The sequence below is a fragment of the Ambystoma mexicanum genome, chromosome 5p, assembly GCF_040938575.1.
Source record: "Ambystoma mexicanum isolate Mex_15411 chromosome 5p, UKY_AmexF1_1, whole genome shotgun sequence".
In the NCBI taxonomy this organism is placed as follows: domain Eukaryota; kingdom Metazoa; phylum Chordata; class Amphibia; order Caudata; family Ambystomatidae; genus Ambystoma; species Ambystoma mexicanum.
The window spans coordinates 1,096,521,037-1,096,543,606 of record NC_090930.1 but is presented as its reverse complement, the minus strand read 5'-3'; the positions used below and the strand labels follow the sequence as shown (position 1 = coordinate 1,096,543,606).

The window sequence follows — 22,570 nt, the reverse complement described above, 5'->3', positions numbered from 1 at the left end:
CCGACCACACCCAGGGAAAAGTAGTCCCACAGGTAAAGTAGTTCCATTCAGGCCTCAAGAGGGCCTGGATGTAGCAGCATGGTCTGCATCAGGTAAGTGCACATTAAAACACTTGAACACATGTCTAGCTTTATGAGCCGCTGGCACTTCCCTGGGGGGGAATGATGCCTGCCTCTGGGGTTGCTGGGTCGGACCTGGCTCCTTGGAGGTAGGCATCATGACACACGATCTAAAATCTAGCTGTGCTTTTGACCTTGGCCAATGTATTGAAGATAGGTGTATTCTGAACCCAGCCAGGATAAACAAGTATGTATTGCACTTCATTTTGATGGAAGATTAGCCGCAGGCACGGCCACCCACCCACGCATCCATCACACACCACTTGAAGGCACATTGCGCAACATCTCTGCCATTAGAATGCAGCTATATCCCACAACACAAATTTGGTCTAGCTGGACGCATAATCAGTCTCCTGCACTCACTCTCTGGACAACCTCACAGCACCCATCCACATGCCAGATCAACATGGGTCGCTAACAGGGATTTGGGCACCTCTTCGTACGTTCGTATTGGCTAAAATGCACACATGCATTATAAACTTCTCTGATCAATCGTCCCATACATTGGACTTTGATCCCCCCCGAGGGCGTTCCCATGCAGTGCTTTCGAGACCATACCAATGGGAAAAGGTGTTATACCAATGACAAAATACATTGCACTACGTTCCTGTCCTCTCAGGTTATTAACTTGGAAACCCCTCTTTTTAGTTCCCATCACTTCTGCTTGCAGGGTTAGTGAGCTACAAGCCCTATTCTGCAAACCACCATTTACTGTGTTCTCTAAGGAGTTGGTAGTTTTGAGGGTTTGTCCTTCCATCCCAAGGTGGTTTCTGAAATTCATTTAACACAAAAGATTATATTGTCTGTTCATCCAAAAATGCCTGTTAGCTTTTCCATTTCAAGAATATCCGCTATCCAACAGGCTGACCAACTATTCATTGGTTAACTGGTCACTAGTTAGGCCAAGCAGACATGCGCACGATGGATCATTTAATTCATTTTGGAGTACTCCGTTGCTGGAAGGATATCCCTGATAACTTAAGTGCCCGTTCCACCAGAGGAATGGCAACTACTTTGACTCTACAAAGATGTGTACCAGTGCAGGACATTTGCAATGTGATCCTTCCTCCATGCATTCTCAAAGCATTGTTGCTTTGATGCTCTGCTGGGCCAGGAGGCTTGCTTTGGAAGAGTGATTCTGCACAATATTATGTGCCAATGAAATTTTTCTTCGAAATCCACTTCTCCCACTTCAATCTCCAAAACGGCAATGGGAGTCTATCGAAGATGAGGAATCCGTGGGCAGACACAATCCATTAGAAGAACAAATTCCTTACCCCTGGTGATGATCTTCGGATGTTCCTCCCACAGATTCCTCATTGTCCTCTCAACCTATCCCTCTGACTGTGAACACATTTTTGCTTCCTCTCAACACCCATACAGGTTGCATAACTCTTCAAGATGGCTGAGCAGGAAGAGAGGAAAAACTAGGAACTGAAGCAACGGGCGGGGTGCGTGTTACTTATACTACCATCAACGTCACTCCGGCATGCACGCGGAAATTGTAACCTTCGAGTGTCATCGATGCCGCACAGTACCTGCTGTTCCTGAATTATTTTTTTTTCCAAGACTGCAAAGCAGCATACAAATATATCTAAGATAAGGAATCCTTGGGAGGAACATCCCTCAGAAAGAACATAAACACAAGTCATTTGTTCTTCTCGTAACTACTCTTATTTTCTTCTGGCTCGACTACTGTTCTTGCCTTCCGATTTGTCTCCCTTCCTATCACCATGCCCCTTTACATTCTATCTTTAATTCTGCTATTCACACTGTCTCCTCTGCCCCGGTCTTAGGTCTCTTCCTCTCTCCACTCTCTATCCCGACTTACGTTTGACAATCATGTACTGTTCCACTTTCTTACCATCGTTTACAAAAGCACCCACTGACTTGCTCCTCCTGATCGCTTCCCTGCACTGCCAAGGCTTCTTTGGTCTGGTAATCGGTTCTTACTCTCTAGCCCTAAACCTTCCTGTGCACCGTCCCGTTTCTGTTCCTTCTCACTGCTGGCACACAAGCTTTGTAGCTCTCTCCTCACTGATGTTCGATCCTCACCATCGTTGCACCTTTTCCGTACTTGCCTTAAATGATTTCTCCTAAACCCTGTTAAGACGGATTTCTGAACTCTGTCCTGGTGGCGCAGAGGTTCAGAAGGCCAACCTAATTACTTGGAACAGGGTAACCTCTGGACAAGCCAGACCAATCAAGGTAGCGATCGCGGCGGTCAAGACTAGGTCTCAAGAGGGGTGAGGGTGACTGAAAGCCCGCAATGAGCACACAAAGCAAGAGCGCTTACAAACTACTCCAAACAGTTGTTTATATCAAAAATAGATACACATTTATTATAAGGCCTTGAAACTAATAACCACAGTAAAAGCAGCAATATACAACGATATTAAACCAACACATACACTATCCACCCAATATATATACAGAATACACAGTTTCACAGCATTAGCAGCACGAAATATGTTATCCACCTGCAGGGGAAGGAAAACAGGCAGTGCGAACCAATGCGAGTGATATGTCCGCCTTCTGAGGCCCCTAACTGGATGGTAGTCCAATCCCTACGAAGAGTGGAGCCTAGCGCTCAAAAGTACCTGCACACGCCGGTGCCAATGGGCAGAAGGTGAAGCTCTTCGGAGGACGTTGAACAGCTCTGTAGGGAGCTCTAATGAAGGAGAACACGGTCCGCGACTCTAGCGCAGCCTCCACTGTGAGGCAGAAGCAGGGCGCGAGTACGGACAAGGGGTGCTGTATTCACAGCGGGGAAAAGCAAAGGGCACTGCAGGAGGGCGACCAGATCCTAGCTAATCTACTCACCGGTCCCCGAAGCAAGCAGGCCCGAGCTTCTCCTCGATAGATGCAGCTTCTGGCAGGTTCTGAAGAGCAGGGAACGTCTCGTCGTCGTGCAGAGTAAAAAGACGTCCCGATCGAAGAAACAAGCACAGTTTTGTCGCCACCGCAGGGCAACGGGACGGCCGGGTGTATTCAAGCCAAACGAGCACCGCTCACCTCTAGCTTAGGACTGCTAAGCAAACGAAGCGTGTGAGCATGCCCCGGACTCAGAATACCACCCAACCTGTCGGCGATTACAGAGCAGGCCTCCTTAGTAAGCTGGTCAGTCAACTGGATGGCCCAGAGACACTTCCGAAGGCTTACAGCAGGAGTTGATGAAGGTGCCGGGAATAGCTGGTCCTGCTATTCCAATAGGTCGAAGCGCCAGTACAGGCCTTCTTGTTCGATCTTAGGTGGAAAGGGCTTCACCGGACGACAGCGATGAGGAGCAGAAGTTCTTCAGGGGGTCACCAGTGATTCCTCGGTCCAGCCTCGTGTTCGCAGGATACTTGGCTCCTGTATCCCTGGGTTCGTAAGAGCTCAGGAGATCGACATGGCAGTGGTGTTTCCAGCTCCCTCTTATCCACGGTTCCCTTCGCGCCAAAACGGAGGGGAGCCAATGGGAGATCCGCTCATCAACACACATACCATACGTGGACCAATCACGGACCACGGTGGTCCCAGGCATTCACACCACCCTAGACTCTCTGGCACCCAGGATGTGTATTGGGACCAGACAGCCCAGCCCACATCCTGGGGGCACTCAAACGACATGTAGAAGCCCGCGAAAGCAACCGTGTTTCGCGGGAAACTACATGCCCAAATAAGGAAGGCCCCGGGTCGCCTGACCCGGGGGAAGGTAAAGGGAGCAAGACGGACAGTGGACTAGACAAAGGAGCCTCGTGGTCCGGCCATTTTGTGTAGCCGGGCCACCCTTTTGTGTTCGCGGCAAAAACGTGCTCAGAACGGCAAAAGGAGCTCAAAATAAACCAAATGATCGCTGCCACCAGCCCAGTCCCTGAATGACTTGCACCGATCCAAAAACCATCCTACAAGAGTGTCTAGGGTCTGTAGAAGGCTAGAGACCCAAGAGAGCTGTAACTTAGGTTACAGTGCCCTCTTGTGTCGTGTTGCTCTAAAATGGCGACACGATAAAAGAAACTACGGGAAACAGCGTTCCCCGGTACTGACTGTCTTAAGGGCATGTCAGTTTCCCCGTAAGAAAGGAGCGAAAGCCCAGAGGAGTACAGCAGAAGGCTGCACTTCTCTGGCAAAGTCAAGAAAACAGGTTGAAAACACTAGCAAAAAGTTTAGGGGTTGCCACATGGAAGGAAAGTTCCCTACAATAACGAAATCTTTCCTAACACTCGCCCCTCCCAGACTATGGACAGGGGGAACTAATCCACCCCTGGATGAGTCTCTTGTTCAGGTCGGTAAAACATTCTGGACAACCCATCAGCATTGCTATGTTGGACACCTGGCCTATGCTCAATAGTGAAGTCGAAGCCTTGTAGACTTATGGACCACCTAAGCAACTTTGGATTCTCCCCCTTCATGTTCATTAGCCACTTTAACGGCTTATGGTCAGTCTGCACAGTGAAGTGGGTCCCATAGAGGTAGGGCCGCAGCTTCCTTAGGGCCCACACAACAGAGAAACATTCTTTCTCTACCGTGGACCATCTGAGCTCTCTGTCCTTAAGCTGGCGACTAATAAAACCGATAGGGTGTTCCTTACCCTTCTCATCTACTTGTGATAGTACAGCTCCTATCCCAGTGTCAGAGGCATCCGTCTGCACGATAAAAGGTCTGTGATAATCAGGGGCCCTGAGCACAGGGGCCTGGCACAAGGAGTCTTTCAAGCCATTGAAGGCCTTCTCACACTCGTCAGTCCAAGTTACCTTCTTGGGTTTCTTCGGAGTTGTGAGGGCAGTCAGAGGAGCAGCTATGGTGCCATAGTCTGCCATAAAATTGCGGTAATAACCCGTGAGTCCTAAGAAGGCTCTCACTTGGGTTTGTGTAGTGGGGGTAGGCCAGTCTTGTACTGCTTGTACTTTACTGGGGAGAGGCTGTATCCTTCCTCCACCTACTTCATGCCCAAGGTAAACCACTGAGCCTTGTCCAATCTGGCATTTACTCGCCTTTATGGTCAAGTGGGCTTTCTGAAGAGCCTGGAGCACAATCCCGAGGTGTTTCACATGGTCTTCCCAGGTGGCACTGAAAACTGCTATATCGTCCAGATATGCAAGACAGAATTCGTCCAACCCATTCAACACATGATTCACAAGCCTCTGGAAAGTGGCAGGTGCATTCTTCAATCCGAACGGCATTACCCGGAATTGGTAAAGCCCGTCGGGAGTTGAAAATGCTGTCTTCTCCTTGGCATGTTCTGCTAAAGCTATTTGCCAATAGCCCGCAGTCAGGTCAAACGTGCTGAGGTACTTGGAGGCACCCAAGGTATCCACCAGCTCGTCAGTTCGAGGCAAGGGGTGAGCGTCTGTCTTGGTGACAGCATTCAGAGCCCTGTAATCCACGCAGAACCTCAATTCAGAGGTGCCTGCCTTTGGAACCAATACCACAGGACTGGACCAAGGACTACTAGAGGGTTCAATCACCCCAAGGTCTAACATCTTGTTGACCTCGGTCTTAATATAAGACCGTACTTTATCCGACATCCTGTATCCCCTACTTTTGGTAGGTACACTGTCTCCTGTGTCAATGTTATGTTTGCACCAAGGTGTCAAACCAGGCGACTGTGAAAACAGGGGGGAAAACTGCCTAAGCAAACTTTTCACCTCAGCCTGCTGATCAGAAGTCAGGTGAGAGGCCACTCGGACACCCTCAACGGAGCTGTCTGAAGGACCGCTTTGGAACAGGTCGGGAAGAGGTTCTGACTCCTCTTCCTCAACGTCTGACGCCAGTAGCAGTGCTGCGATTTCGACTCTTGGGACGAAAGCCTTCAGCCTATTTACGTGGAACACTTTTGGAGCCTGTCCAGGCCTTCCAAGGTCCACTAAATAGTTCACCTCACCCAGGGGCTCCACCACTGTGTAAGGGCCTGACCATTTGTCCTGTAAAGCGCGAGGCCTTATGGGGTTCATGATCAGGACTTGCTGACCAGGTGTAAAGTGAATTAAGGAAGCTTTCTGGTCGTACCAATGTTTCACCAGCGCTTGTCCTGCTTTCAACTTTTCACTAGCCAAGCCCATCAGGAGTACCATCCGTTTTCTGAGCCCTAGCACATAGTCAACTACATTGGTAGTAACAGGGGGAGTGGGCATCTCCCATCCCTCTTTGACGATGGCTAAGGGTCCCCGTACGGGATGACCGAACAGAAGTTCGAAGGGGCTGAAGCCAACACCCTCCTGTGGTACCTCTCTGTAGGCAAACAGCAAGCATGGTAAAAGAAGATCCCATTTTCTTCTCTGGGGCTCCTCCAGAGCCCCAATCATGCTCTTTAACGTTCTGTTGAAACGTTCCACCAGACCATTGGTCTGGGGGTGATATGCAGAAGAGAACTTGTAGGTGACCCCACATTCTTTCCACATAGCTTGCATATACTTCGACATAAAGTTGCTGCCACGATCTGACACAACTTCTTTAGGGAAGCCAACCCTAGTAAATATGCCGAGTAAAGCTTTTGCAACTGACTTGGCAGTTACAGTCTTTAATGGGATGGCCTCAGGATACCTGGTTGCATGGTCGACCAGCACCAGGATAAACCTATTGCCTGAGGATGTTTGCGGGTCAAGGGGACCAACGATGTCGATCCCTACCCTTTCAAATGGTACCCCCACAACTGGGAGCGGTACCAACGGAGCTTGGATTGTCGCGCCAACCTTACCAGACAACTGGCAGGAGGCACAACTCCTGCAGTGACTTTCTACTTGCACCCCCATCTTGGGCCAGTAGAAGTGCATAGATAACCTTTGCTTGGTCCTCTTCATTCCAAGGTGACCAGCAAGGGGAACTTCATGCGCCAACTGCAGGAGGAAGGGTCTAACAGAAAGGGGGACCACCAACCTCCTATGGTCTCCTTCTGTAGACTCTGTGGGCTCACTGTACAGGAGTCCACCTTCCCAATAAATCCGATGCTTCCCAGGAGGTTCACCCTCAAGCTGGGAGCAGGCCTGTCTCCTTAGGCCTTCCAGAGATGGGCACTCACGTTGGCCCTTACTGAAGTCGTCCCTATCAGGACCTCCTTCAACTAACAAGTCTTTTAGTTCAGGATGGTCGTTGGGGTCGAACACTTCAGGCATCGCCACCTCCTCGTCAGGCTCGGGCGATTGACCAACTCCCTCCACCGCAGTGGTAGGCGAGTTCGGGGGAATATTCTCTTTCCCCCGTCGGGACTTGTTGACTCCTTTCGCCTTGGGTTTCCCCTTCGGCTGGGGCGGCGTATTGGACTTGGCCAATGCTGCCCGTGCTTGAGACCGTGTGTAGGGTCTTTCGGCAGTGTCTCCTACGAGCCCTAGAGCTCTGAGATCATTGCCCAACAAGACCTTTCCCGGGACGTTTCTCTGAATGCTCACTGGAATCCTAACTGCTGTACCATTTAAAGTTAGATTAACAGGGATCACGGGAAACATACGGAGGGGGCCGTCAGCCAACTTAGTGGGCATCAGAGTAGCTCTGGCAACTTCCTCTGAGTCTACCAAGGTAGAATCCACTACAGTTCGACTGCACCCACTATCCCTAAGAGCTGGAGTATCCACTCCATTGATCAGCACACTGTCTTTAAAGTAGTGCTTGGTATTATCCGGAATCCTAGCATACGCCTCTGCGACTTTAGGCTCCCAGGAACCCAGGGACACTAAAACTACCTCAGCCTCTATTCCGCTGGGAAATGAGTCTGAGGAGAAGGATGCTCCTGTAATCTCTTCTTCCTCGTAGGAGGAGAAGGCCAGATTAGCGGAGTGGACCCCCAAAGGTCTAACCTTACAACGGGGATCCCCCTTCACATGGTCAGTTGCTCCACAAGAAAAACAAGCCCCATTGGGTCTGTTTACGTAGGGAGGCTTATTATAACCAGAGTTCTGTTTCGGAGGCGAACCTCCACTACCCTGTGAGTTCTCGGATGGCTTACCCTTATTTTTCTTTTTGTGGCCCTTATGGGAAGATGATTTAGCAGATTCCCCACCCTCCATATCTTTGGTCTTTTTCCCTTCCTCCTGCTTACCAGGATGAGTTTTGTCCTTATGGGACACTCGATGTGACACCCATAAGTCTGCTGCAATGGCCAGCTTCTTAGGATCTATCTCCTTCGAATCGGCCAAATGCTGCTTAAGCTCCGGGGAAGAAGAAGCAAAAATGTGTTCCAGCATGACCAGATTGATCATGCCTTCGAAGGTAGAAACCTTATAACCTTCAACCCAGCCAGTCAAGTTTTTCAGGGACTCAGCTACATACGACACCCAAGTACCACCTTCCTTTTTCTTATACTCTCTAAACCTTTTCAAATATTGGGTCGGAGTCTTCCCAAACTTTAAAATGAGAGTCTGCTTCAACATTGCAAAATCAGCGCGCTCAGCCTTCGACATTTCCATAATGGCACTGCAACCAGAATGGGGCAGTCTGCTGAGTAACCATGCAATCTTATCCGCATTATCAACCTCTTGAACCTCGCATGCATACTCAAACGCATTTAACCAGTCCATAATGTCATTTCGTTCCTCATACACACTGAGCAGATCTTTTGGAAACCGTGGATGAGAGGAAGCCCCAGAACCATGTCCAGGACCCTTGGACCCATTTGCGAACTGAAGCTTGGCCAGTTCCAACTGGTGATCCCTGTCTTTTTGTTTTTCTGCCTGGTCGATTTTCAGTTTGGCTATGCTGAATTCAAGCTCCTGCTGCCTAAACCGCAGCTCTTGCTTCTTGAATTCAAGCATAGCCTCCCCATCAATACTGGCAGAGGAAACATTAGACATTACATCCTCCCTGTCCTCGTGGTCGTGATGGATCAGTGCAGCGGCAGAACCGTCGGTTCTGCCAGTGAGAGCAGCCCCACCACCTTCTGCACTGTCCTCGGAAGTTATAGCGTCAAGCTGCGCTTCTTGCCACGCCACGATTCTCTGGATCATTTCCAATTTAGTGCCTTGAGAGGAAACCCCTCTCTCCGCACACATCTTCTTCAATGTTTCAGATTTCGAAGCATTTAAGGTTAATAAAGTATTCGTCTCCATACTGTTGATAGGACTATGGCCTTTTTAACGTTATATTCAATACTTTACTGCGTGTCTTGGTTGGAATAACCTGAAAACGCCTTAGCTCGTGCGCAACACTGGATACCTTCAGTCGTATCCCACCGCTGTACACCAATTTGTTAAGACGGATTTCTGAACTCTGTCCTGGTGGCGCAGAGGTTCAGAAGGCCAACCTAATTACTTGGAACAGGGTAACCTCTGGACAAGCCAGACCAATCAAGGTAGCGATCGCGGCGGTCAAGACTAGGTCTCAAGAGGGGTGAGGGTGACTGAAAGCCCGCAATGAGCACACAAAGCAAGAGCGCTTACAAACTACTCCAAACAGTTGTTTATATCAAAAATAGATACACATTTATTATAAGGCCTTGAAACTAATAACCACAGTAAAAGCAGCAATATACAACGATATTAAACCAACACATACACTATCCACCCAATATATATACAGAATACACAGTTTCACAGCATTAGCAGCACGAAATATGTTATCCACCTGCAGGGGAAGGAAAACAGGCAGTGCGAACCAATGCGAGTGATATGTCCGCCTTCTGAGGCCCCTAACTGGATGGTAGTCCAATCCCTACGAAGAGTGGAGCCTAGCGCTCAAAAGTACCTGCACACGCCGGTGCCAATGGGCAGAAGGTGAAGCTCTTCGGAGGACGTTGAACAGCTCTGTAGGGAGCTCTAATGAAGGAGAACACGGTCCGCGACTCTAGCGCAGCCTCCACTGTGAGGCAGAAGCAGGGCGCGAGTACGGACAAGGGGTGCTGTATTCACAGCGGGGAAAAGCAAAGGGCACTGCAGGAGGGCGACCAGATCCTAGCTAATCTACTCACCGGTCCCCGAAGCAAGCAGGCCCGAGCTTCTCCTCGATAGATGCAGCTTCTGGCAGGTTCTGAAGAGCAGGGAACGTCTCGTCGTCGTGCAGAGTAAAAAGACGTCCCGATCGAAGAAACAAGCACAGTTTTGTCGCCACCGCAGGGCAACGGGACGGCCGGGTGTATTCAAGCCAAACGAGCACCGCTCACCTCTAGCTTAGGACTGCTAAGCAAACGAAGCGTGTGAGCATGCCCCGGACTCAGAATACCACCCAACCTGTCGGCGATTACAGAGCAGGCCTCCTTAGTAAGCTGGTCAGTCAACTGGATGGCCCAGAGACACTTCCGAAGGCTTACAGCAGGAGTTGATGAAGGTGCCGGGAATAGCTGGTCCTGCTATTCCAATAGGTCGAAGCGCCAGTACAGGCCTTCTTGTTCGATCTTAGGTGGAAAGGGCTTCACCGGACGACAGCGATGAGGAGCAGAAGTTCTTCAGGGGGTCACCAGTGATTCCTCGGTCCAGCCTCGTGTTCGCAGGATACTTGGCTCCTGTATCCCTGGGTTCGTAAGAGCTCAGGAGATCGACATGGCAGTGGTGTTTCCAGCTCCCTCTTATCCACGGTTCCCTTCGCGCCAAAACGGAGGGGAGCCAATGGGAGATCCGCTCATCAACACACATACCATACGTGGACCAATCACGGACCACGGTGGTCCCAGGCATTCACACCACCCTAGACTCTCTGGCACCCAGGATGTGTATTGGGACCAGACAGCCCAGCCCACATCCTGGGGGCACTCAAACGACATGTAGAAGCCCGCGAAAGCAACCGTGTTTCGCGGGAAACTACATGCCCAAATAAGGAAGGCCCCGGGTCGCCTGACCCGGGGGAAGGTAAAGGGAGCAAGACGGACAGTGGACTAGACAAAGGAGCCTCGTGGTCCGGCCATTTTGTGTAGCCGGGCCACCCTTTTGTGTTCGCGGCAAAAACGTGCTCAGAACGGCAAAAGGAGCTCAAAATAAACCAAATGATCGCTGCCACCAGCCCAGTCCCTGAATGACTTGCACCGATCCAAAAACCATCCTACAAGAGTGTCTAGGGTCTGTAGAAGGCTAGAGACCCAAGAGAGCTGTAACTTAGGTTACAGTGCCCTCTTGTGTCGTGTTGCTCTAAAATGGCGACACGATAAAAGAAACTACGGGAAACAGCGTTCCCCGGTACTGACTGTCTTAAGGGCATGTCAGTTTCCCCGTAAGAAAGGAGCGAAAGCCCAGAGGAGTACAGCAGAAGGCTGCACTTCTCTGGCAAAGTCAAGAAAACAGGTTGAAAACACTAGCAAAAAGTTTAGGGGTTGCCACATGGAAGGAAAGTTCCCTACAATAACGAAATCTTTCCTAACAAACCCCGACTCAGTTCTGATTCTTTGCTCCTCTCTATTTTCTTCACCATCTTATTTCTGCTTTGTAATACTTGAATTTTTGTCCCGTCTTTTGAACTGGTTTTGTGAAGAGCTTTGGCGAAAGCGCTTTATAAATTAATCAAATGCGAAAGGTATACATCAATTGAAATTTCTTTCCAAAACTGAAAGAACCCTGAATGTATTTTAGTTCTATTTTTGATTCTTAAATGAATGTAAACGTAAATGGCTCCGATGTTAACAAAAATGGTCTCATCTCCTTTTCTGAATACACTTACTAATAATAATTTAATTTGGCATTTTATATAGCGCTACGAACCCTGAGGTATCTGAGCGCTGCTTATTATTACCCACGGTGTGTGGTGCTCATTTATCGACCACGGAAGGATGAAAGGCTGAGTTTGGCCCTGCCGGGATTCGAACCTGCGTTAGCAGCCTCTGCACGGATGTCAAAGCGAGCGCTCTACTCGCTGTGCCACTTGACCGGCTGATTTACTTGACTTACCCTTTCATGGCTCCCTCTTCGAAGCTAGCATTGCGATATTGACCTGGGTTTTGAGTAGGCCATATTGCACATGGCACCTGCCCTCATTTTTAAAGCTCAGTGCTCGGAATAAAGTCGTAGCCTATCTTTAGTGTAAAAAAACAAGGTCGAGCTGACACCTTTTTAATGTCTGCATTATCATCTCTTCTCTTCAGAGAACCCGGCGGAGGCGGATTTGTGGCTGCTGAACAGTTGCACTGTGAAAAACCCAGCTGAAGACCACTTCAGGAACTCAATTAAGTAAGTTTAATATTTTTTTCCCAAAGAAAAGCCAGTGGGCGTATGTCAGTTTAATGGTTTGGGCATGAAGGGTCTGCTTTCCATAGAAATGTGATGCTTTCATGGTGTGGTGGAAGCCTGAAGTGTGAGCATGAATTTTATGATGCAGCCCACTTGCCTTCCATCCAATCTTACAGCGAGCAGCTTTTCCGCATTAATTCTGTAATTTCTGCTATTGATGTTTGAAAGATTAGTTCAAAGTAGATGGACTTCGGAGGTGTGATGCTGTGGAATCCGTTTATCAGCCTTATCCGAAAGTCCTTATGGAAGAAGGCTGGTGGCCACTGTGGGGAAGGTGCATATCATATGCAGTGCTCTTAAATGAAACCTATTTCTGTCTGCGGGGCTCAAGTCGTAAAAAAAAGTATGTGGGAGAGCGTCTGACACTCACATTGGGAAGTGACGTCACAATAAGTGAATAGATCTAAAGTTATATATGCACATTTCAATATATTTATCTTTCCTAATTAAAGAAAGGGTTGGGGACAAATAAGCATTTACCAAGAGAGCAGATTTTCCTAAAACTGTATTGGCCCACTTCAAATGGTGTGTACCTTTTTATGTCTAAAAACCTGTAATACAACACGTTTCACATTAACATTATGCTGTATGAAACACTTCAGTTGCATCGTAGGAAATTTGAGTGGCTAAGTGTTTCGCCTCAGAGCCGCATGTAGTGTCTAGACTTGTGCCCTGTGTGAGTCGGTGCCAACGCAAATTCACATTCTGCCAGTTGGGGTTGGCAGAATGTGCACGGAGGACGATTTTGAAGTTGTCGTGTGTCCCCTTTCTTACAGCGAGGGATCCCTACCTGCGTATGTTGGCAGCACAAATCATTGTTCTGGCATACTTTAAGCTTTTAAATGGAAAAGGTACATATTTTTTCTGTGGCTCGAGCAGTTTCAGTTGGTGCAGTTGTGTATACCTGGCGCTTATATTCAATTGCATAAGCAATGCGTTATAAAGAACGGGAAGAATGTATTCACTGCGACATGGATAAAGGACTTTGGTTGTGGGAGGTAGGTGTGTGGTGCATAATTAAAAAAGACAATATGTTTGGTGCGAATTGGACCGGGTCATTTCCCTGCTTTTATCATTGAGGGAGCATAGCATGTGCCCAACATCGAACTTCATTGTCTCCAAGCGTTTTCAGTGCCCCACACCAAATAGCTTAAAACAGGATAACACATGTCCATGATAACTGAAAATCATTCAGAGCGGTCTGTCCTTGGACATCAAATGCACATTTAAGCGACAAAGCCTTTGTGGGGACTGATGGTTCTGTGGGAAATATGTGCATACCATCAGCCCCAACTTATGGCTACATTCTAGATAAAGCAATGGAGACAGAGGGTGAGTGACTGCAAATTATCAAGGGCCTGGTTTATTTTAATTTGCAAAGCAAAACAAAAAAAATGGGTACCCAGCAAGGCAGCTGAAACCCTAAATGAGCACTTAAGAAATGCTATTAAGCTTGCTTTGTTAGTCGCAGGGGACTTGCAAGGTGTGGAAGCCAATTTCAGTTGAAAGAGTTGAAAGCTGGGCTTTTCAATAATGTAAACTGCGTTTTTGCAGCCTCATGGTTAAGTGGAAGGTTGGCTGATGAGAGAGAAGGTGGTTTCATTAGGGTACATGTTAAGGGTTTAACATTGTGGAATGCGTACGTGTTGTGGCATGGCACGTTTGTTCATACTTTTGGTTTTAAAAGTGTAATGTACAATTGATCTCTTCTGCTAGTGAGGGGCGCACAAAACAGAGCCTCTAGGAATCTCGGCCCTCATGGTGTCTCTCCCATTCAGAAAAACGAGAACATATCCCATGGCTTTTTTTCTTAATAAGCTTAGTTTGCACTTGCTGGCTCTCAGGCAAGATCTCCATTGCTTCTGCACTACTGATCAGTGGGGCCCTGCCTGCAATCAGTAGCCCTGCCTGCAATCAGTAGGGCCCTGCCTGCAATCACTAACACAGTGGAGCAGCAGATCACAGTCCAGCTAGGCTTGTTTTTACTTTGAATTCTGGGGTTTGTAGTTGTCCTCAATTTCAAATGGGAAATAAAAAATCCCAGAATCCAAAGGGGGAGGAAACCAGGACTGGATGACCTTTGCACTCATGGGCATGGGAAACTTGAGAGCTCTGGAGCAGATAATAAAATGCAGTGTCCTGTAGACATCACTCAGTCTGCTTCCTCCCTCCCAGCCTCCTCGGCACTACCTCATAAAACGGGTGCTTCAATATGCAGTGGTCTAAAATGGCTACCGAAGGATGGTGGCCGAGGAGAGGGGGAGGGGCAGGTTCTTCAAAAAGGGAGTAGGTTGAATGCCTTTATTAGAACATATACGAAGCTATGACATTTGGGGGATCTCGGAAACTCCATTTATCTGGTTGTGGCGGGGGTTGGGAGGCGGACTAAAAAAACTATATTTTTGCTCAAAGGGTATGCTCGGCATAAAGTTGTTTGGATACCAGAGCGTTTTCAAGGGTCCTCCCCCTCCCCCCCAACAGTGGTTTGACCATCGTGCTGCTGAGTAAATCACCCTTTGGTGCACGAAGGAGGGAAAATAATACAGTAGGTACATACACTGACAATAATATGCATTTTAGGCATAGTGCTCTGCTCGCCAGAGAGTTGATTTGGCGTTTCGTGGGATCAATGTTAGACTTCAGCGTCTGTGGGTAAGCCTCCACCCAAAAAAGCAAGTATTTGCTTCCTGGAAAACATTTTTTGCGAGTGTAGGAGTTTGTTCAGTCCTGGCGACGAATTTGTTAAACCAAATCCACGCGGCTTTTTCTCTGTGTTTCATCTACTCCCCTCCAGCACACTAGTTTTAACAAAATCTACCCAAACGTTCATGCTCCCACAATTGAGTACACAAGATGTGGTCAGTTGTGACGCAGTCCCCATAACATGGCGGGCGGCATGTTTCTCAGCAGTGACTTCGGTGTCTGGAAGTGGAAAGTAACCTTTGCTTTGACGTCTCACCGACTTTCAGTTTTCCAAAGACATCCAAACATCGCGGGCAGGAGAATAAACAGACATCTGAATGGGTCAGCATTGTGTTTCTGATATAAATAAGAGCACCCCCGTAAACCCTAAAGAGCCCCCTGCCCCCTCTCCCCTTTCACCCCACACTCCATGGGCTACACGATTATGGATACATTTCGCTTCAACGATAGCAGGCAAATGTTTAAGTGTGTTTTGGTGTGCGTGTCTAATTCGTTGAAATCCCATTTGGCAGTGTAAGTGCATCGCTCTTATCCTAAACCTGGAATGGGTCGGAGAGAGGTGGAGGGCAGAACTGAGAATGGCTGTCTGGAGCCTTGCCAAGCAAATAACCGCTCCACCTCCTCAACTCCCGGAACAAAAAGCCAATCTGTCAGAGCACTGTGGAACATGCAGTTAAGAGCCACTGACCATGCCTGCCAGGGCAATTGGTAGGTGCCTTGTGTCCGGTCAAGCAGTTAGGTCTGTGTGCCAGGTTCAGGCTGGTGTCCGGTCGCTGGAGGCAGAGTAATGGGATTCGTATGTGGAGGTGCAAATCTCGGGTTACTCCAGGAGCAAACTGGGAAAGAGTGAGGACAGAGCATTGCTGGAGCAGAGCGCAGCGTACAAAGGAGTACATCAGATTGCTGGTTTTTATTGTGCCAACCAGTTGCCTTGGAGCAACTTTATTGAACATTATCGCAAGTAAAAAACATATGGTCACCAATTTATTTGTATGTGATGTATATGAGATGGAATTCGTTCAGAAGTGCAGGTATGAGGAACAGGTGATGTAGGCAGAAAGACAATTCATGCACCATAGATTCAAGCTAACCATCGGCCTCACAAATCTATTGGTACTTGGTGTACTTACGCCAAATGCTATATTCAACAGTTTTATGTATAGTCTACACCTGCCGGTGGTATGGCATTAAAGCACTGTAATCCTGTCTGAAGGTGTATTCGCTCAACTGCCTTGCATGGCGATTGCCTGTATGTGGTGACTTGCAAGTGTAATGTGGGGTTATTGGGTTGCTCCGTATTGGTACTGCAAGTAAGTCCTGGCAGATGATTTGTGCTGAGATCTGCTGTGTAATGAGTAGCAAGTTTTGTGATCCGTCAATCCCTGCGGTTCAAGTTTCTCGCACCCTTGCTTATGGGTGGCTCATACCAGTTTAATAGTCTATCTTGCTTGCACAGAGGGTTGTAGTTATGTAGATTTAGCTGCATCTTCAGGTTGTGTGTGAGATGGGTTTTGCCAGAGTGGTGCCTAGCACATTGCAAGATATCACCCGTTTTTGGCGGGGGTGGGTGAGGCAAAACCAACAGAACCAAATGGTATCCCTTGTCCTCTTTGACAGTGACCTCCCAGTCAGTCACATGAACCTGCTCCCCAAAGTCAGGAAGGAAGCTTAATATCGGGCCTCAAGACACCCAGGTTATTTTGGAAAAAAACATATTTGAAAACTGACTAACAAATTCTCCCGTTTGTCAGAGGGTAAATCTGGACTGGATGCAGAGAGTTGAAGTATGGATCAGGGAGGAAGTGGACTATAAAGAAACCGTAGCCGGCTCCCTAAAGTCCAATACCTTATAAGGGTCAGAGGGAGGGGGGGAGTGAAGGAGCGAGGAAGGGACGGACGGACGGACGGACGGACGGACGGACGGACGGACGGACGGACGGACGGACCTGGTAGAACATGATCCAAGCCCAAGTTACCTGGTCACACCACTCTGAGATCTTCATCTCTCACAACTCTACTCTAGTACAGAGAACTGACACCAGGAAAACTCCTTTAGAGATTTGGGGGCAGGAACACCATGGGAAGGACTTGAGCACCCCATAGGTGTGCTTTCGATCCCCCAAAGAGGATCTTCATTAGGAAATGATCCCTTGCCCATGTAATACCCAGAGGGGTAGAGGGAAGCACTGCCTTCACCTGTGCAGTAGCAGAACGCTCTGAGATCTCGACTTATTTTCCACACCACCGTGAACACTGGGGAAGAAAAAGACCATGTCTACCTCACAGAGGCAAGCACACCGAAGATGGAATCTAGTGCAGCCCCTCCATTTAGTAAAATTAAGGGAAGAAACACTGACATCAAACCACATGCAGGATCATTTTGTTAATGATCCCTGCAATTTAAAAGCAGTGCACAGCTCACTGACCTGCTGGCCACAGGAGAGAGGGAACCTTACAGAAACTGAGTGGAAGGGGGCATTAGCTGCAGCCCATCCATCAGGGAGAACCTTCTGGAAATGAATAAAAACATGGGGCTGCCCTATTTGAAGACTTAATGCGAAGTAGTAGAATCACAGGGCATCCCAGTGACTAAGCTTGTGTTGGCAGGTCATGGACCCCATCCAGGAAGAAGCTATTCACCCCAATCCTATATATGCATGAGGGACAGTGCAGCAATGATGTAGAGTCTGCTGGACATTGTGAGAAGCCGAAGAAGTGAGAAGGTTGGAGGAAGAGCTCTAGGAGAAGACGTTGTACAGAGCTCTCGGCAAAGTAGGTAGACTGAGTTGTGGAGTGTTCTAAAAAGTGCAGAGTGGGAATTTGGAGGTAGAGGAGCTTTGAATATTGTTGGAAGCAAGATCCGGAGGAAGATGGCTGGCGAGTGGTGGCCAGAGCAGGGTATGAGGTTGGAGGTGGTGGCGGGGGGAGGATGTGGCAGGGAGCATTAGGCTGGTAAAGGATATGGAGCGGATTTGGAGGAATAGCAGTAGTGAAAAGGTTGGAGGGAGAGCTAAAGGAGGAGTTGGAATACCGAAGAGATTGGTTGTGTGGTTCTATGTTCTTTCATCGTCTGACATTATTACGAATGCTTTTTAAACGTGTATGAAATTACAAATAGGTAATGGAATTATTTTTTGGGGGGGTGGGGTCCCCGCCACCTTTTTATTTTATTGATTTTCTTTTTTACTATTCATGAACCCCACAACCCATTATCTGTCCTTTCCCACCCCGCCCCCAAATTTCAATGACCTTTTTCGTAATTTCATACACATGTAAAATGCAGTCGTAGAAATGAGAGGCGATGAAACACCGTTATACCAGTTGTGTGTGGCGAAAGAAATACCACTCTGCAGGAGTACATGGATGAATGGGGGTTTCCATACTCCTACTCAACCCCACACTGGTACTAAACCAGCAGTGATCCCAATCATAAAGGTGAAAGGGGCGCATCTATGATATGCTGCCCTCTGTCTTAAAGATAGTGTGCGCCTAGCACAGGCTATGCACTTCAGAAGGGTGTGACACAGCATGCAAGCATCCAAAACAATAGTACTGCGATACCAAAATAAACAAAATGGTCAATCAAGGTACTATATAAACAGGACTTTAATACAAAAATAATGCAGATGTGTTGTGAAAAGGGCACACTGAGTAGCGAAGAACAGGGGTATGAAGACAAGAAGTCTTTGTAGCATGTTAAAGATGGCCATTTAAGGTAGAGTGCACTCTTAAATGTCACTCGGCCTAGAGAATAGGGCAAGTGGAACATAACCACTGTTGATACCTTAATGTCTTCTTTCAGGAGCTCAAGTGTTGGGGTTTGATTCTGGGCTCTTTCGGTTGCGTTGAGTCATGATGAGCTGGTTTGACAGGATTCAGCAATGCTGTGCAATCCAACCAGCGCGGACGGCTTCAGACTCAAAGTGGCGATGTGTGGCGCCAAGCGGTTCAAAGGCTTGACAGTGTACTGGTGCAGCAATTCGGATTCGGTCAAAATGACCTAATCCAAATGACCTACACCACCAAATTACCTAAAATAGATACTACTAAATGTCCTACTGACTATATGCTTGTGGGACATTTTGTAGTATCTATTTGGTGATGTAGGTAATTTTTTTTTTTTTTTTTTTTTTTAGTCGGAGCATCTGCAGAGTATTTCCTGCAACACCCACTCACTATACTATACTGTACAGTATAGTGAGTGGGTGTTGCGGGGGACACCCCTGCAGCTGACCTGGGCCAAAAAAAAGGTCGCTGCAGCGCTGGTTCCCGATCACAGAACTGTAAGGGAACTGGCATCGCAGGCACCAGCGAGACAGAAGGAAAGGTAAGTAGAGGTCTGGGGGTGTGGGAGATGGGAGGGGGTTAGGGTTTCTATAGATTTGGGGTTTTTACCTTTTGACCTTGGATGACCGAATGGGGAAATGTACAAACAATTTTGTGTTACGTACATTTCTCATGCAGACATTTCCGTTACAAACTTTTCAGTCGCAGTAAAACAACCCCAAATCCAGCAATTCAACTTCATCAGCGGCCTACCTCTACTCTGTTCAACACAACAATGTGGTTCAGCAACAGCTCGAAAAAGCTGGGAAACGGGTGTACTATGGTAGGTCAGTAGGCTCTGAGCAGCTTGAAGTTTCTTGGAGGAAAGTAGGAGTCATTCTTTCCTTACTAGCCTGGAATGGTATCGGGGTACCTTGCAGGTTTTTGCCACTTTAGCAGGCATATTCCTAGATATCAGTGTCCAAGCAGGCATTTTCAAATAGCATGTTCAAATGTTCAGTTGAAGTCTGCTAAAATCCTTTACTTCACCTTGAATGGGGACTTTGCCCAGCCTTTACTCCGACTAAGGGCCAGCGAAATCCTCTTCAAGATGATTCAACTAAGAGGTGGCATCGAGGTAGGATAAGGGGGGGTTCTCATTGATGTCTGCCCCAGAGTGCATTGTCTGAGGGGAGTTAGGAAGGGCAACAGGAAATCATTTTGGCCTATCCATTTTCAGGAGGGTGGGACCCATCTGGGTACAAATCGTCTCCGAGGATGCTGAGGCTACGCTATACAATACACCCGATACCAGTTAGCTCTCCTCACAGGAATAAAAGGCAACACCTAAAGAGACACTGTGAGCAAGGTGGAACACGAGTACGAGCAACAAAGGCACACCTATTGGAGCAGAGCAACAGCCAAGAGCAGCGGGTCGACAAACCCAAAGGTTCCCTACTGAAGGTTGTTGTCTCCGACAGGCCACGAAAGACACGTGGAGAAGGCCATAGTCCACAAGTTAAGATTGCATTGTGTTTCAAGGATGCCAGTGACCCTCACGGGCGAACAGCAGAATTGGGGAGGTGAGGCCAAGCCTTTGGTGCTAACCTTGACTCGTGAATTGGAAATGGCAAAAGGAGAAAGCAGCGAACACAGTGAGTTGGCAAGCGACCTGAGAATCCAGTGTGTGTTGAAGCGAATGAAGTAGCAGCATTATATCAGAAGTGAAGGCTGCACACGTGTGGAATAGACGCGAAGAAGGGAAGACCTGTGAATGAACTTTGATGTAAAATGCAGCTGTGAGATGAGCGATACTAAATAACGGAGTGGTCCGGCGAAGGGAAGTAGCCCATTGGAAAGTCTCTGTGAAAGGTACATTGATTGAAGATAGAACAAACAGTAAAAGTGAATTAAGCGAGAGTAAACATGAACTTTGAGTTGAAGTGGTCCTGCAGTGCTCTGTAAAGAGCCACACACATTCGAAAGTCTTCGACATACGAAAGGGGTCTGAGCCCGATTGAGGGAGACCCGAAGTACAATAAAGCTTGAGGAAGGGAGCCCCCCGTCCCCTGGCAAGTTTATTGAATTCTGATGAGGTCTGAGCCCAACAAAGGGGGACCTACATGAACTGTGTGCTGTAACGTCTGAGCCGAGCAGATGGGGTCCTTTGAGAACTTTTCGTTGGAATACAACTTTGAAAGTCAAGAAAGAAGCCTTTAACGTGGAAGGCCAGGCGGGCCTCAATCCACGGTTTGGAACTGCTAATAGTATTAGAAACTGAGCCAGTGTGTATCATCCTGCCTACAAGTACAGTTGTACTCTGTGATGTTTAACGTGAGGTGGAGAGCTGGTTCAACTACCTTTACTCCTTTGAACACTTATTTTTCCTTTGCGTACATTTCTCCTTTTTTACACTTTTTTTTTAGTTTTTTTTTTTTTTTTACAAGAGATAGGGCAGGCATTAGGTTTTTGTTGGTATAGGCCATTTTGATTTGACAACACCACTAGGACTGTTTTGTTTATCGCTTGATGGTTGAGACTACTCCCATCTTAGTTGTACGGTAAAATAGGAGTTTCTCCAACCCCAACATCTTCAATAAAGGTTTTACAAATTGTATCCATTGTGTCAGTGTCATACTTGTGATACCATGTCTTCCCTACATAACAGTCCTAGAAAGTTTAAGGGGAAAAACGTTATTAAAAACACGTTAAAATTGGGGTAAAAAACATTCACCATCAAGCAATGTCATAACATGTTATGACTAAAATCTTGTTAGAATTGGGTAACATTAATTTCAGTGGGCCTGAACTCGAAGTATGGTGAACAAACAATAAAATCCTGTGAATATAAGATCAATAAATTACATATTAGCCAGCAAATATGCAGTTCTCTTTTTCCAGGCACCACTGATGTAAGATAGCAATTGACTTTCTTTTGTGTAGTAATTTAATTGCCTGCTTAACTCCAGCATACCATTAAAGGTCCTTACACCCTCCTGTTAATAACTGCTTCAACTAGCGAATCCGAAGGTTTGCGAATAGAATGCAGAAGTGAAAATGTAAAATGGTTTTGTCAACTGTTTTACAGTAGTGACAAAATGTAGCACTGCTTCACCCCCATTTTGAGGAAAGGTGCCCAATCAGGAGAATACCCAATAGTAATTTTAAAAGGGGCAAACGGTTCCTGGCATCTCACATGTAAAGTTAAGGCTCAAATGCAATAGATTCTTTCATCTGGAATTAATCCCTGACCAAACTACTTGTAGCTGTATACGCTTATCTCATTGGAGACCCAAAGGTCAAATGTTTGGTTAAGAGCGATTTGGAGTGAGGACCCATTTTTTGCAGAAGGGAGCAAAAGTCTGATATTTAATTTTTAAAAAATTGTTTAACTTTGTTCAAACTATGTTAAACTTTCACATAGTTTAAACAAGGTAACATGAATGTTCCGGTAGATCTAAAGGGTCAGATAATATCTTCCGGTAATCTTTGAGTAGATCATTTGTTCACAACTTCACCCAGTATAACGGGGGCTTTAATTTGACTTTGTAAATAATACCCCTCAGCCCTACCTCAAGAAAGGACAGGATTGCTGTGTACCGTAAGGAAGCAATAGTAATCTTTTGATAATATTTTTCTGCATAGTTTGGATTTCATTAGTGTTGGTATAACCCCAGACCTCCAATAGCCTTCTGTCATAAGGTGACTTTTACGGAGAGGAGGGCGGCATCTCCAGAAAGTAACGAGGTGGCATAAATGGAGAGGAGGACAGAGTTAAGGTGATGGTTAAAGGGTAGAAAGGAGGAGGAGGGTACTTAAGCAGAGGTTGAGTGAAGAGGTAAGGATAAGACTACTCAAAAGTTA

The 22,570-nt window shown here is 47.3% G+C and overlaps 1 protein-coding gene across 1 annotated transcript in view; it reads left to right on the top strand.

Moving 5' to 3' along the window:
- Positions 1 to 22,570, top strand: part of CDKAL1 (CDK5 regulatory subunit associated protein 1 like 1) — a 3,349,023-nt gene that overhangs the window by 505,323 nt on the left and 2,821,130 nt on the right. Inside the window, exon 4 of the mRNA XM_069613575.1 lies at positions 12,094 to 12,178. Coding sequence (XP_069469676.1) covers positions 12,094 to 12,178 — 85 coding nt within the window. The remainder of the gene's footprint in view (positions 1 to 12,093; positions 12,179 to 22,570) is intronic.